At 37.5% G+C, this 15,857-nt stretch overlaps 1 protein-coding gene across 1 annotated transcript in view; it reads right to left on the bottom strand.

Moving 5' to 3' along the window:
- LOC135480608 (spectrin alpha chain-like) overlaps positions 1-15,857 on the bottom strand; it is a 64,049-nt gene that overhangs the window by 37,277 nt on the left and 10,915 nt on the right. The window contains 16 exon segments of the mRNA XM_064760488.1: positions 567-683; positions 1,003-1,071; positions 3,312-3,326; positions 5,010-5,024; positions 7,823-7,935; positions 8,317-8,378; positions 8,772-8,914; positions 9,752-9,907; positions 10,738-10,815; positions 11,124-11,234; positions 11,780-11,917; positions 12,403-12,504; positions 13,095-13,268; positions 14,040-14,156; positions 14,732-14,876; positions 15,368-15,459. Of these exon segments, the coding sequence (XP_064616558.1) occupies positions 567-683; positions 1,003-1,071; positions 3,312-3,326; positions 5,010-5,024; positions 7,823-7,935; positions 8,317-8,378; positions 8,772-8,914; positions 9,752-9,907; positions 10,738-10,815; positions 11,124-11,234; positions 11,780-11,917; positions 12,403-12,504; positions 13,095-13,268; positions 14,040-14,156; positions 14,732-14,876; positions 15,368-15,459 (1,647 nt within the window).

Here is a 15,857-nt window from a genome sequence, read left to right as displayed (position 1 = left end):
CTTCCAGATGTCTACTGACTTGTATTTGACCTTGAGTGAACAATTAAATGTTCGGTTTGACTCGGCAGTTTCTCTTTGACCATCAACACTCTGAAGTTGTGGTATTTCAAAAGTCTGATCCTCCCCTTGTTGCCCGGACAACGCGAGATGTTCGGTGAACTTGAAATGTCCAACACGGCACTGTGTTTTAATTATGCGGTCTACCTTGTAACTTCAGTTCCGCCATTGACAATTACAAGTAATTTATAAAACATTATCAATAGAAAGGAAGATCGTATTTTGTTTTTGGAATCTTTGCGCTCCCTCATTTGCATGTTATCTTGTCAGGCGGACATTTAGACCAGTTACGGATTTTCCCCTTACAATTCTCTTAATTGACATTTAGCCGAAAACATAGGCCAATAAGGTTTAGTTAGGAGTCAAATGTAACTCATTTTTGTTTTAAGCTAAACGAATTCAAACATTCTGAATTTCTTTCGGCGGCATGTCCCTTTAATAAAACACACATTTATATCCCACTTTCATAAATCAATGACTTCTGTTCCACTTAGTACCAGACTACTTACCTGAAGTCCCAGGTACCTCTCCATCAGTGAGGTCTGCTTTTTCTTGATGTTATCAGCATCAAAATGACCTGACTGTACAAACTGGTCGGCCTGGATAGCAATGCCATCAATACGGTCCTGCAGAACAGCAAGGTATTATATTAGCAATACAGCATCAGCAAAATCCTGAAGGATTCATTCAAATTTATTCTATAACATTCACGTTATTACTGGCTTTTGTAAAGTGTCGCAAAAGCGGCATACTTTCAAAGACATTTACAGTGTCACAAAAATGGATTTATCAACATAATAAAACTGCTAACTTTTTTTTCCTGTATGATAATTGCCTTTGTAATTGCTAAACCTTTCAATGTGGTGAATTTTCAAAGAAAATGTATCACTGAAAGATCACACTTATGCACTACCACATCTCTTACCACACAGTTATCTCCCTTACCTGATGAGCTGCGACATCAGCCTCCAGGAGAGCATGCTTCTTTTGTAGGTTCTGTACACTGGTGAGATCCTGAAAGGGGAGATAACTCCATCAGTGAAGCATTCAACAGAAACAGAAGCCTTGAGGTCAATAAAAAATATGACAGTGCAAAATTCTGTTTAAAGGATGAAATCAAATACATGTATCCACATTTACAATGACAGACTTGAATAGTTCTTATACAAAAAAAAAAATAAATAAATAAGTAAAGTTACAACACATACATTTAACATGGACAAACATTTACAACACCGACCAACTTTTGGCAGAAATTCCTGTATTTCATTATGTTATTTTAATGTTAATAATTTTTAACAAAATTTAAAGTTTCTGGACATAGGTCATAGTCATAAGTCTTTCAACACAAAACACAGAAAGCGGGGGGAAAAGTATGTTTGATGTCAAAGCATGTTACAGTGCCAGTTAAGTCTAGAGGTACTTATGACAAATTCTGACCTGCTAAACAAGTGTACCCTAAGTCTTTAACCTTTTCAACTGCATCTGCATTCTGAGAGATCTACATGTACGGGGCGTACAGAAATAATTGGCAGTTTAAAAAGGCTTGCATCTTGAATGACACAAACATCATTTTAGTGTCATTTTCATGATAACTATGTATAAATTCCACTGAAGAATAAAAATGCATCAGAAGTTGAAAAGGTATACATGTGGGACACTGAATCTATACTCTACATAAAAGTACACTGGCCTTTTCATGGCCATACACTAATGTCAAACAGCTTCTTGCTAGCCTTACATCAAAACTTAAGATTTTATCAGAAAAACCGCAATCCCACGTGACAAGTTTTAAGAGTTTACTGTAAGTTTTTAAACATAACCTAACTGATCAAAGATATAAAACTAAGCTTTTTGAACATTTTTCTCTACCAATGAATTAAGGCAGGAAGGTTGGTAGGAAGTACTCAATTTTTACAATCAGACTTAACTTTCACTACCGAGAGAAAACATTAATTGGTACAAGTAAAACACACACAATTACATGAAACACTTCAAATTCAGACAAATAAGTACATAGGGTTACTGATGTGTTTAAAAATAACACAGGTGATGGTAAATCAGTTTTTCTGTGGAAAGATGCAGCCAACTTTACCCATATCGGCATGTACCAGTATAACGAACATGTGGATGCCCGTCATTTCTGCTCAAAACAAGCTCACCATGTAAACAGGGTATTAAAAGCAAATGGCTTTCACTTTATGGACTCTTTATCGTAAGTCTTGCACACAAAAATTATCTGAATTAGAATCAATGTAACTAGCAGCGACTGGGCTTTGAAAATCAAGCTTGAAACAGTTTCAGGGACAAAACTGAACAAAACACAGACTACGGAATATGTCACTGTGCTCCCACTTGTCTTGAAAATGTCTTTCAAGGGCTACCGAATAACAGTAACTTACACTTTCCAGAACTTTCAAAGATCATTCTTTTAGTACAAACTGGAGATTAATAGATACCATTTCATCAGCATATTTACTGGTCCATTTCAAAGTTAACGCAATGCGATATTGAAGTTTAAAATGTCAAGTACTTTTGAGTACTTGTCCCAAAACACACTCTTTTTCAAGTATTTTCCAGGATTTTAAGGGTCAAGTGAGAAACCTGATATCAGCAAAAGTGTAGTGACAATTTTGTCCCTGGTTATAAATGCAAAAGCAATGCAAAGCATACATTTAGCGACACACAAGATATTCTGTACACGTGGTACTTCAAAACTGTACATTAAATTAAGTGGCCATCTATTTTACTTATTTACATGGAATCTTTGGGAGCAGGCTAAATACATGGCAACATTGTCATGAAATAGGTGCACAAAATCCCAACCCTTGAAGATGAATTGTTTTTTCCCTTAGAAACTTGACAGTCAGTAAAGGGGTCAAATGTCAAGGGGGTAATCTATGCCATTTACAAGGTAGGTTAGGTGTGAAGTCCTGCACCATATTTAGTGCACGCCATATAGCATGTGCTGAAGTATAGGTGTAATTATCCCCTTAAATACCGTGCTAAATCAACTGATTTGCAGCGTAGAACAGCAAAGGTCTGTCTTTAGTTATTTTAGTACTGATTAAATGCTTCAGTCAAAAGCTGAATTCAATTTTTTTTTTTCTTGTCCTTCAGACGAAAAAAAAAAAAGCTATAATGATAGAAACAACAGCCATTCAAGGTGGGCAAGACTAAAGAAAAATTTGCTTTTAGCATTCAAAGCCCGAAAACCTTGAAAACAATTCAGCAACTAGACTGGTGGGTTTTACCTGTAAACCTCTGGTCTGAAAACATAAGCCAGTGGATAAATGTAACACCAACGTGCTATACAAATGCACACGAGGATATTTCGAACACCAGAAATTCTAACTCCGATTCCATCAATTCATAGCAAGTTGAAATTATAAAAAAGTGCCAATTTCCAGCAAATTATCGCAATGTAAATCTACACTATTAGAGGATGAAAACATGATTTACTTTATTAAAGATGCTCTCACATATCTTTCACATATACATATCTTGAGGCAGCCTCAAGACACAACTGTTTGAAGCTGTATCTCACCAAAACTTTGTGAAATAAGGCTTGTTTTACAGCATGTTTAATTTCACAGGAAAACACTGACCTCTGTATATTCAAGTACATGTAATACACACCTGTACACTTTGATGATGATGACTATTCATTAACCTTCAAATTTTCACTTCATGAATATTCATTACGTGCGGTTTTCTTTCAGAAGAAAACATCTAACAGAGTAAATGAAAGATGCTAGTTTGAGCAAACAGGTCAGATTTTTAGTGTCATCTTCAAAATATTACTAAAGGGAGACCACTTAACAACAAAACGCTTTATCTCTGTGGACATGTACCAGAGGTAAAACGCTAAAAAAAAAAACAACAACTCATATTGGGCCTTATTAAACGGACAGTGGAGTGTTTGTATGAGTGGTTCCTTAGGAAAAATGGAACAGATTTATCTACACATCACAATACAACATGCAGCCATTCTGAACATATTGGCGCATACAAAACTGTGAACATACAATAAAAATAACCTCCAGATAATATATACAAATTCAAAGATCTAGGTTTGCTAAAATGTTGCAACTGTCAAATCCTGTATACGCTAGCGTTACTGACACATGTAAGAAAATTGGCAAACAGCGCCTTGTACAGAAGAGTTCTACAAGAGCAGACAACTTCTGTTTTCATACCAGTAAATGTAGTACAACTAAACATCAATTAGACACTGTAATACTCCAACCATTTCTGCTGTTTTCATTAATTAGAACTTCATATTTTCATCCATAACAAATATCCATGTTAAAAGTTCTACTTTTGAATCCTAAACCACATGCTTAAAAAAAAAAAAAACATAACAGAACAGAATTATATGTCTCGAAATCAAACAATTTGTGTGTAAGTCCTGGAATACAATTAGATGTATGCTGGACTTGGTGAGAATTTTAGCAGACATGATGGATGATTAGTGATGGCATTAGGACTGATGGTTGTGTAATGCCATACTAGAGATTTCACTTCTATGCTGGGTGTCAGGTTACCACTAAGGGTATACCACTAAGCTTGGGCACATTACTGAGGAAATTTTCCAATGTGACAGAGCACACTTTACTGGTAGAAGACACATCGTCTTCAACAAGTGTAAGACTGCAAAAAGTTATGAACACCGAAAGATAGCTTAAAAACAAAACCCCTACAAACACAGCACAACCACCTACAAATTTCTTGTCTAAAATTTGAAGTTAAAAAGTACAGTCCGCTGTCATGATAGCATACATGTATATTATAAAAAGATATAAAACACAGGACTATTCAACATGAAATGGTTGAAGAAATACAGATCATATACTGTAAAATCAAATAGTGAAGTAAGATAAAAATGAAGACTACAGAATAGAATAAAATGAACAAGGGAAGATTTTGAACAGATGATGGTAGACACTCACAGCTTTCAGAAGCATCTGATGCAGTGAGGAGAGAAAAGGAGGCAGTTAAAAAGAAAAGCTGGTAATTATTCAAAACAAATGGAACGAAGTGATTGAGAGTAAAGTGTACATGTTACAAATACAAGATCAGATCAGATATGAGGGGGTATGAAGTGCAGTAGAAAAAAGTTTATATACGGGTGGGGGGTGGGAACGAGGTATTATTACGCCATGTCTTTCTATGCACAGATTAATTAACCAGGTGAAAACACGCTACTTGGTATAGAACCCAAATACGCTCATAGCTACCCGACATTACAGGCAAGAGACAGAGCAGTTCTAAAAAACAACCATTGCCTCATGTTCAGTAGTGTTTTTCCACATGAAAAACTTAATGAATATCAGTTTAGTTCACTTAACTTTTAAGGCAAAGATTTCCCAAGTAGCATAAAACTGAAACTGACGTAGAAATATTCAAAGACTGCTATAGACCCTAATCTCCTCGAGTATTAATGCATTTTCTGATGACAACAGAGATCTGTGAGCTACATGTGGTATGTTGAATGAAGGCCTAATTATACTCAAGAGTTAGGCTTTTTTAGGAATGTCCTATCCTTTGTATACAATGAATTTCAACCTCAAATTCCGAATAGCCATACATTTACATTATTTATTCCAGCACACTCCAGAAAAACACCAGGATTAAGATGACAAAATTAGGTTTTAGGGCTAAAAATAGTTTTAACGACTTCAACCATTAATTCTGAACTTATGACAATAGTATGTTCTGTTAAAACGATTCTGTTAACATTCTACAGCTAACTTGGGACAACTTTAACACTGAACGGGATGCTTCAAATGTATGTCAATCTACCATGCAATGCCAGAGTGAAATGACAGTGCAACTTCTGAAAATGGAGCACTGGAGCAAAGTGCACGTTTTCAGGCGAGCAGCACCTTGAGGCTGGGTAACTGATCAACCCCACATCCATGCCAAAATAGAGCCTAAACTTGCAATGATACCGGTGTATTTTGTGAAACAGTGGCAGGGGGCACAAATATGAACTACACATGCTGCAAACCTAGGCCTGGAAAAATTAGAGATCTGCAAAGAATTAAACAGGAAATTCATCTCTGTCTAATTATTAAGTCTACATCAGACGAAAAGCAAAACTATTTCTATATCTTGGGGAGCTTAAAAACTAACTAAAACAACTGAATGACAGATTAAGAGAAGGAGATTTAAAACGGCATCTACCCTACAGAAGCTATCATCCCCCTCCCCCTTCCTTCCAAATGACACAATCATGCTGTTGCAACTTTCTATTGTAACAACTTAAAATGCAGGGTTGGATAATACTTCTAAGAACTGAGGAAACAACTGAAAAATTCCAATCGCTGTTTTCAATTTCTATGAATCGTTATCAATACCCAAGGAACAAAAATGATTATATTAATTATCCATCATGTCCCTCTTTGAAACGGCTTAAATTTGAAAACTCAAAAATTTGAAGAATTTCAAAAAACATTTGAGAGTGTAAGAAAAATCCGAAACTATATAGTGCAGTTAAGAAGACCTCTCAGGATCCCTTTCAAACATCTGTGTACCTTTTTTTTTCCTCTCACTACACAAGCCTAATCGAACCTTTGAGCAAGAAAAATCATTCCTTGAGTAAAAAACCATGAAAATCTGCAATCAAATCTTCCATGCAAAGCAAACAACAAACAGCCATACGATAGTGTTAAGGGCTTTAGATTAACCATATCTGGGCATATCCCTAAATAATATACTTAACTAGTACTGTACTTCCCCTGATCTAAAAATGCATTTCAAAATCATACCATGAAATGATACTTTTGATGCCATCGCTTGAATTTTTGGATATAAGGTGGATGAATCTACTACGCTTAGTGCGTCATTTGAAAAATGCTAACCTTTAGGGGAAACCCAAAGCCCTACACAACAGACTACCAGCTCAGCAATATAACATACATGAAGCATGTACTGGCATGTCACCACTGACTAAAGCGAATCGGGAACTCCGCAACAACAGCGTAACTATCAAGGCTTCCACTGATAATGCTGGCACCACATCTGATGTCACAGCCTCTCGTACAACAAACATAAGTACATACACGCACATGAAATCTACGAGTGACATGCCGATCACTGTGTGACCGTAGTGACCATAGTGACGGCTGTTTATGAACATTAGGGCTGCAATGTGACACCTATTATATTAAGTGTTTTACGGGCGAGCCATCTCTAATCATTGGAATGAAAAACAAATGAAAATTTCAAACCCTTATTTTGTTCAATCTCATTTTATGATTTTCCTGATTTTTTGTGCTTTCTGATCACTTAAATATGTTTTCTTCATGAAAAATTGCAAAGATAGTCAACATTTTCCACAAATTAAATCCTTTTAGATTCCTTATTTTAATTTTTCTACCTTACTCTGACATTGAAGAAAGATTTATTCCGCTCATAAAATAATTAAAATTGGTGTGGCCTAAAGACGAATTCCTAAGTTTTGTTTACTTTTCTCTTAATAAAACAGTAAATTCGAAATGAAAACTTTTTTTTGGGCTGAAATTTGTTAGCGATAAAGTCAGAGCTAGGGTAACCGTGTGTCTAAGGAATCAAAAAACTTTTGAATAAATCAATAATATAAATGAGAAAAGATTATTGGATAATGCTTTGTAAGATTTGCTTAAATTTGATTCTAAAAAAAACAAACAAACTTATAAACCGGGATGGATTTATGATTTAATAGTACATGAGAATCAACAGTTTCCACTGACAATGCACACATCTTGAAAAAAATATGTACCTTTCCGAAATCCTCTGACATGAGTTGTCCCTCGATCTCCGACAACCAGACTTCAATGTCCTCTACATTACGATTAAACATCTGTTGTTGACTGGCTTCTTTCAGTTTGCCACCTGTTGACAAGACACAAAAATTCATTCAGTTGTTACCATGATACAGTCAAGAGACATGTTTACAGGGTTTAAATACTTATTTGATGGAAGGTTTTATGCCTTACTTGAATATATTTCATTTTTATCACAACATTTAGGTTTGTAGACCTTAATCACAAAGAAATCTTGCAGTGTAAAGACAGACCCAGCATAACCTTCAATTATTTGTTGCTTTCCCTACTGACTTTCTTACAGAAAATTTGTCACAAATTAACATTTATACAACTCTGGTTACTCAACTTTAAAACAAGCATACATGACTTCAAACAAAATTTGTGAAAATCTTGTTATTTTCCTGTTTCTTGCGAACTACGTTTCTTTTTCACTTTATCGTGGCTATACCTTTAAGTCCAGTCTTCTCTCGGAGCTGGGACCACAGTTCAGTGATTTCATCCACTCGTGCCCTACAGAGCGAAAAAACAACAGATCATCTTAACGCCACTCAAATTTATTTATTTCTTTGATTTTTTTAAGCCTTCATAATAATTCAATTGAATGTATATGATGGTTTGAAGGTCTGTTGGCTGAGACCACCCCCTCCTCCAGTTACCAGTCTAGTCATCTCAGTGGAGGCTGAAGTCAAACAGTTTTTTCTTCATATTTCTTTACTTTCTTGGGCTGTCATCACCGAAGTATCATAACTATGATACCCACTCGCCCACATTATACTGACACCGGGCCACCCAGTTCTGCTCCCTTGCTCTAACCTCTTAGTGCTGTGTGTCAAGCGAGGCAGCAACAAGTACCTTTTGCTATAACGCGACACGGCTTTCAGGCGTTTGTAACGTGTATGTTACCTGATAGTGTCCGAGGCATAGTGACCAGCTTCTATCAGCTCCTCTCCTGTCGACTGTGTGGATTCAATACGGCTCTTGTTGGCTTCAAGCTCCGCCTCAAAATTCTGGTGTTTCTGGTTCTTGGTCTGAAGATTGGTGGGATCCTGGGGGGAAAACATATATGGCCACATGTTAGATTGTCGCATGCTGGGAAAAACATATATGGCCAGATTTCAGATTGGTGGGATCCTGGGGAAAAACATATATGGCCACATTTTAGATTGGTGGATCCTGGGGAAAATCATATACAGTGCATGGCCACATTTTAGACTGGTGGGATCCTGGGAAAAACATATGGCCACATGTTAGATTGTCACATCCTGGGAAAAACATATATGGCCACATGTTAGATTGTCGGATCCTGGAAAAAATCATATACAGTGTATGGCCACATTTTAGACTGGTGGGATCCTGGGAAAAACATATATGGCCACATGTTAGATTGTCGGATCCCGGGAAAAACATATATGGCCACATTTCAGATTGGTGGGATCCTGGGAAAAATCATATACAGTGTATGGCCACATTTTAGACTGGTGGGATCCTGGGAAAAACATATATGGCCATGTGTAAATATTCAGGAACTACTAAGTCTTGCTTTTCTTAACCCCTACCCCAACCATGAAAAAGACATGAAATGTAAAACATCTGTCAATGTTGCCGTTAATCAACACATTTTTAATAAAAAGGGAAATTCCAGAACATGATCACTCCAGGAATTCTTATTTGAGAAAAACAAAAAAAAAAAATGAAATTTCCCTTGCCATATTTAACATTGGAACGGTTCCAAAAACATGTTTTGTTTCCAACCACGTAAAAAACGAAAGACCAAGAGAAATATCTGAACACTGTCTCTCGTGCCATCAGAAAAAAGGCTGTGATTTTCATCAATCTGAAAACTTACAGGAGACATTCATACAGGGAATTCAGGGTTCACCTACCAAGTAGTTCTCATCAGAGGCAGTTTTCAACTTCTCAAGGATCCAGCCTTTGGTTTCATCGCAGTCTCTCTCAAACATCTGGAATTTGTAGGACTCTTCCAACAGGTGGCGCCGCCGAGATGATCGCTCGTACAGTGCATTACGTCTTTGGAGAAGCTGAGGAGGAAATTGAAATACTGTCATTTCCTGGCATGAATAATTACATCAACCCAAATTACAAATATGATGCATATGATATAAAATGAAAAAAGTCCTATGACAAGTTTTAGCCACAGGTTAATTCCACAAACTTATAAAATAGTGAGAAACCAGGCATGCAAACGACATCAATCCTGTTTCTTTTCAGAGTGAATGATATTCAGGGTTGGAATGTCACTAGTAACTTCTACAAAACTTTGTAAAACCCTTTCTCATAAATGACGTAATTGGGGTCAAAACTGCCATGATTTACATGAGAAGTTACACAATCTGCTCTAAGAAATTTATAGGAGGAAAGAGAGTATTACATACAAGAAGTCATCAGGCTGTAACAATGTAAACTTCACCCAACGTCTTAATCCCTCAAAGTGAGTGAGCGATTGAGTGCTTGGGGTTTAACAATTTTTCAGGCACATGACAACGAAGGAATCCTTAGAATGCATGTGTCTCCTTGTTGCAGGACGGGTTTCCACCGCTCTTTTATCTAGTGCTGCTTCACTGAGACACCTTACCGAAGACAAGTAAGCCGCCTCGACAAAGCCACTATACTGATACTGTCAACCGGTAGCTGCACTATCATGCTGAACGCCAAGTGAGGAAGCTGCAACTTCCTCTTTTAAAGTCTTAGGTGTGACTCGAACAAGGATTGACCCTGGATCTACCTCTCCCGAAGCGGACGCTCTAACAAACTGAGCTAGCGGGGCCGGTCCCTCAAAATGAAGGGTTATGGTTGTCTGCAACCTTGGCTTATCCCCGAGGAGACAAGATGTACATGCATGAGAACTTACCGCATGACGTCTGGCGGCCACATCATCGTGGGCGTAGTGCTCATTCTCTATCAGCTTTGTGGCCAGGTCATCCAAGGCCTGGAAAATACACAGGAAAAATGTTTAATTAAAGGTAATATGAAAGATACATTATTGATATCCATTACGGCTGTTCTTTCTTATCTGAATTTTTATCACACTAAAGTGATACAGATTTGACACTGACTGGTTTACAGTGGAGATACGATTCTTGGGTTAAATCCTGTAGTCCTGTTCAGGCTTGGATAATTCTGTCATATGTAAAATTCAGCTCTCATATTAGCCAATCAACGATGAATCTGTATCCCTTTAAACCATCAATAATGACTTTTTTTTAAGCCATCCTAAAAAAAAACTTTTGATTGTACCTTGATTTTTTCTTCCTGAGCAGCTAGAGATTTCTCAAAGTCATCATGTTTCTTGATGAGAGCCTCTACACTGTCCAGCGAGTCACCCAGATCCTCATTGGCCAGGAAAGCCTAAAATACAGTGATGATCAAAGCAATTCAATAAACTTATCAGACAAATACACAAATCAATAGGTAATACACAAATTATCAGCCACACAAAAAGACAAAAAGCTGTTGCCACTCCAGTTGTTAGAAATACACAAATTATCAAAGAAATGTATTTATTTATTTGATTGGTGTTTTACGCCATACTCAAAAATACTCCACTTATAAGACAGTGGTCAGCATTATGGTGGGAGGAAACTGGGCCCTCTCCCTGGGGGAAAGTCTGAAACCAACAACCATCCGCAGGCTGCTGCCCTACCTTCCCACATATGGCCAGTGGGGAAGCCAGCATGAGCTGGATTTGAACTCTCAGCGACCACAAAGAAATACATTAGTTGTTAGCTCATCACATCAGATAAACATGAAGTTCCATATGAACACATCGGACAAAGGACAGGAAATTATGATTGAAAAAATACTTTAGCTGGCTTTGTTGTTTGATTTTTTTTAGGTTGAATTGGTTGAAGAGCTTACAACTATAGAAAACATGCTGTTGCTTTAGAACCCACCTCCTGCTTGGTCATCCAGGCATCAGCCTGCTCTGTGTCTCTGTAGAACAGCTGAAGGTCCATACACTGTTCATACATGATACGACGCTCCTCCCACAAATCCAGCAGTCTTGCCTTCTCATTGGTAAGAACATCCAGCTAGAAATAGAAATAAAGTTTGATTGACAGGTCTCAAGTCTCAGTTACTGAGGCAATAAAAACAGGCAAGTCCTCAGCCGCATCCTAAAAATAATTTTTTCAAAAAATATAAACAGTTTTTTAAAAAAAAATTTGATAAAAACTTTAGTGTTATGTATATATAATTATGTTTCTCCTTCTTTGTTAATTGCTTCCTTGGTAGATTCACTACAGTAAGGTTCCCCAAAGACATCACAACCACTCTTTTCCCACTTTCTTTCCCTCGGCTAAATCTATCCTACATTCTCAACAATTCTGACCAGTAAAATTGTAAATTGTACAGGATTGTATAAGTAAAAGACTTGTAAAGTGTAACTTCAGATGTAATTTTGAAAGCTAAAATGTATTCTTCAATTAAGCAAAAACATTTACTTGGGTATGTCTTGGCTTGCAAATATAATGAGGGGATTCAGGGGATGTTTCTGAGCGTTGGGATTCTGACTGACCTTCTCTCTGACCTCCTCTTTGGCGTAGTGGTTTGACTCCACGAGCTTCTGGCCAGACTCGTCTGTGGTTTTGAAGCTGTCCTCACGCGCATCAATCTCTCCCTGTATATACAGAAAACAGAAATCACGTAACAACTATCATTATAAAAATCATTTTATGAGTACATGAAAACATTTCTTACATTATTGCTGAACTCTGTCGCATCCGAAGTTCACTGCGAAGATGTTGGCAAATTACCATGATACAACATAAATTTTCTCTCTTTCAGTATTATTTACACATATATATTGCAATTATTACAATAATAATAATTTTATTCTCACAAGCGTAAAATGTGTCATGAACAAACAACATGCCAAAGACGTTTTAACTGTGATCAGAAACTGAGAAATGATTTCATGCATAAACTGTTTTAAGCAAGTTCAAAAACAAAAGTGCCCTCAGAGCACTAAGGAAACTAATGCCATTCGCTACGTACTTACATAAGCTGTCTGAAGTGAGAATAACTGTAGTTGACCAAGCCAGTGAGATCGTCTGTTGTAGTCAATGAAGCGTTTCTTGTCTTTTGGTAAGACTTCAACAATGGTTTGTTCTGAGAATCTCTATTATACATTGTTCCTGAACTTAAAAACCATCTTCACTTCAAAACTGCGTTAAATCTTCTCTCAATAATACAGAGGTAAGCCCTCACCTTATGCTCTTGGTGTCTTTCCAGCAGCGCCTCAGCTCCAGCTACGTCCTTGGCCAGGTCGTCGGCGGAGATGATAGCCTTCATGTCATGAATCCAGGACACCAAATCACGGAAGTCAGCCAGGAAGCGATGCAGGTAGTATGAATCGTCCAAACGGGCCTTGCGCTCATCACCCTGGGTAGGGAAAGAAGTTAGTAAGTTAATGAAACATTCATAATTGTACTGTAATACTTGAAAACAAATGTCATTTTTTTCTTTAATGTCTCCATCTTTTATTTTTTCAATTCCAGAAACTAATTTTTTAAAAAATTGAATTCGGCAAAGCATTTACATGTACATTTACACTGTAATAGTTCAAGATATTGAGAATATTTTTTAATTGATCTTACTTGTCCTAATGCACTACTTGTAAATTCTGAAGAAGGTTTTGAGGGAGTGAGTGAGTGAATGAGTGCTTAGACTAACGTCATACTTAACAAATTTGTCATGTGACAACGAAGGAGTCCTTAGAGTGCATGTGGATGTAATGTGCCTCCATGTTGCAGGATGGATTTCCCCTGCTCTTTCTTCTAGTGCTGCTTCACTCAGTTTACTTACCCAAGCCACCCATCCGAGCAATTATGCTGATACAGGTCAACCAGTTCTTGCACAACTTATTCTTTTAAGGTCTAAGGTGTGATTTGACCCAGGAATGACCTTGAATCTACCGCCCCCAACTGAACCATCAGGGCTGGTTACGAAGTTTTTGATGATGACCGGTACTTATACAGGAACCATGATAGACAACAGAAATGATAACACCTTTACTTTGCAATAGTGCAAATATTCTCATTACCATTTCTGTGTAAACCACAACAAAACAATGTGTAACTGTGCCTACAAATGTAGTTTTTCTGCATAGATTTTGAGACAACAAATTAGCCTTCAGTGCAATGTGTGCCTCACCTTGCTCTTCAGTTTCTCCCAGTCCTCTGCGATCTCGCGAGCCTTGTTGTCGATCGTGTGGGCCTGGTCACGGTGAATCTCCATCAACCTGTTAGCCTCAGACTCCAGAGCAACCACCTGTAACAAAAACATCGTTGTCAGGTACATTATCAAACACACGTAGGCCTTTGAATTTGAGGCATGCTATCACACTCCCACGTCTTAACACACTCCTGAAATGGTCTAGGTGTGCTAGTAAGACACACCTCAGAAAATCAAAAGCGTGGGAGAATGAATTTAGGTATGCAAATTACTATCCTGATATTCACAAAAATGCTTAAAAACAAAGATGAAGACCTGTATATGTAGGCCTCTGTAACATTAACCCTAACAGTGCTGTATAATATAGCTTTGTCATTTCATTATCTAAGAGGTATGCGCACCAAACACATTTCCCATTACAATGGGGGGGGGGGGGGGAGTGTTGTCAGTGCTGTACAACTTTGTGGCGTATGCAGGCCTTCTACAGAGAGGCCAGAAAATTATGAACACTTTCAGTGTCATAAAATACATCTTTGTCTGTTATCAAATCGATAGGCCACTGCAACATTAACACAAATTTGCTGTTAAAGAGAGCAGAAAGGGTAAAAGTTTTCAGAATGCATACTGATTTCAAGCATTATTTTCCATTAGTACAATATTATACACCTGACCTTTTCCTCTAGGGCAGCCAGATCTCTCTCCACACCCTCATGCTTTCTCTGCAGTGCCTGAACACTTGCTAAGTCGCGGCCATAGTCATCTGATGACAAGATGACGTCTTTCTCACTGATCCACGAAATTGTCTCATCAGCATCTCTACAAATGGCCGATATTCATTTTCCGATCAGTCATAAAGTTGTGAACTCATGTTATATGTTCAAATCAATCCTCACAATGGTCAAATGCAGGTAAATTTTTAATACTGATAATGGGCAACCAAATTCAGCCAATGGCTGAACAACTGAAATCTTGTGTTAAGCTGTCACTTGACAGGGAAAATATGTCATTTAATATGATCTATCTATTTCTCCTTAGTAAACTGTTTATTTACCTTAACTGTGCTAGATTTCAGCCCCAATTAAGGGACAAAAAAAAAAAAACCTATCTAGCCTGATTGTTTTTTTTTAGTCATTTGGGGATCAGAAAATATCAGAAATATGAAGTTGGGTTATGAAAATATGTACAAAAAAATACATAAAAAGAAAAAACAAGTCTTATGTATTTCAGGTCCAGGTAAAATACATGTAATGCAGGTAAAAATATTGCTAACAAGCAGATACGGCTTGATTAATGCAGAAAACTATTACCTGTTAAAGCGCTGAATCTCATGAGCTCCGAAAAGCCTCTCCTGTCGGAGGAGGGACAATTGTTTCAGTCTCTGCCATGCCTCATTCACCTCCTGTGTAATGGGAAGAAAGCAAAATCACTTCACATTCATTTGCAATCTCATACCAACAGTAGGTAGCTCTGCATTCGAAGGGTAAGAAAGGCCATTATTTACTTCACTTAGTGACAATGAAAGTATATCAAAATATCTCTCGTGGTGACACTGAATTATATCTTATTTATTTATTTATTTGACTAGAGTTTTATGCCGTGCTCACGAATATTCCACTTTTACGATGGCAGCCATTTTTTTGTGGGTGGAAACCGAGCAGAGCCCTGGGGAAACCCACGACCATCAGCAGGTTGCTGCCAGACCTTCCCATATACGGCCAGAGAGGAAGTCAACAGGAGTTGGACTTGAACTCATAATGACCACATTGGTGGGAGGCTCCTGCGTCATTGTGCTGTGCT

The sequence above is a fragment of the Liolophura sinensis genome, chromosome 13, assembly GCF_032854445.1.
Source record: "Liolophura sinensis isolate JHLJ2023 chromosome 13, CUHK_Ljap_v2, whole genome shotgun sequence".
NCBI lineage: Eukaryota > Metazoa > Mollusca > Polyplacophora > Chitonida > Chitonidae > Liolophura > Liolophura sinensis.
The sequence above is the reverse complement of the archived record's forward strand: the minus strand, read 5'-3'. Positions and strand labels throughout refer to the sequence as shown.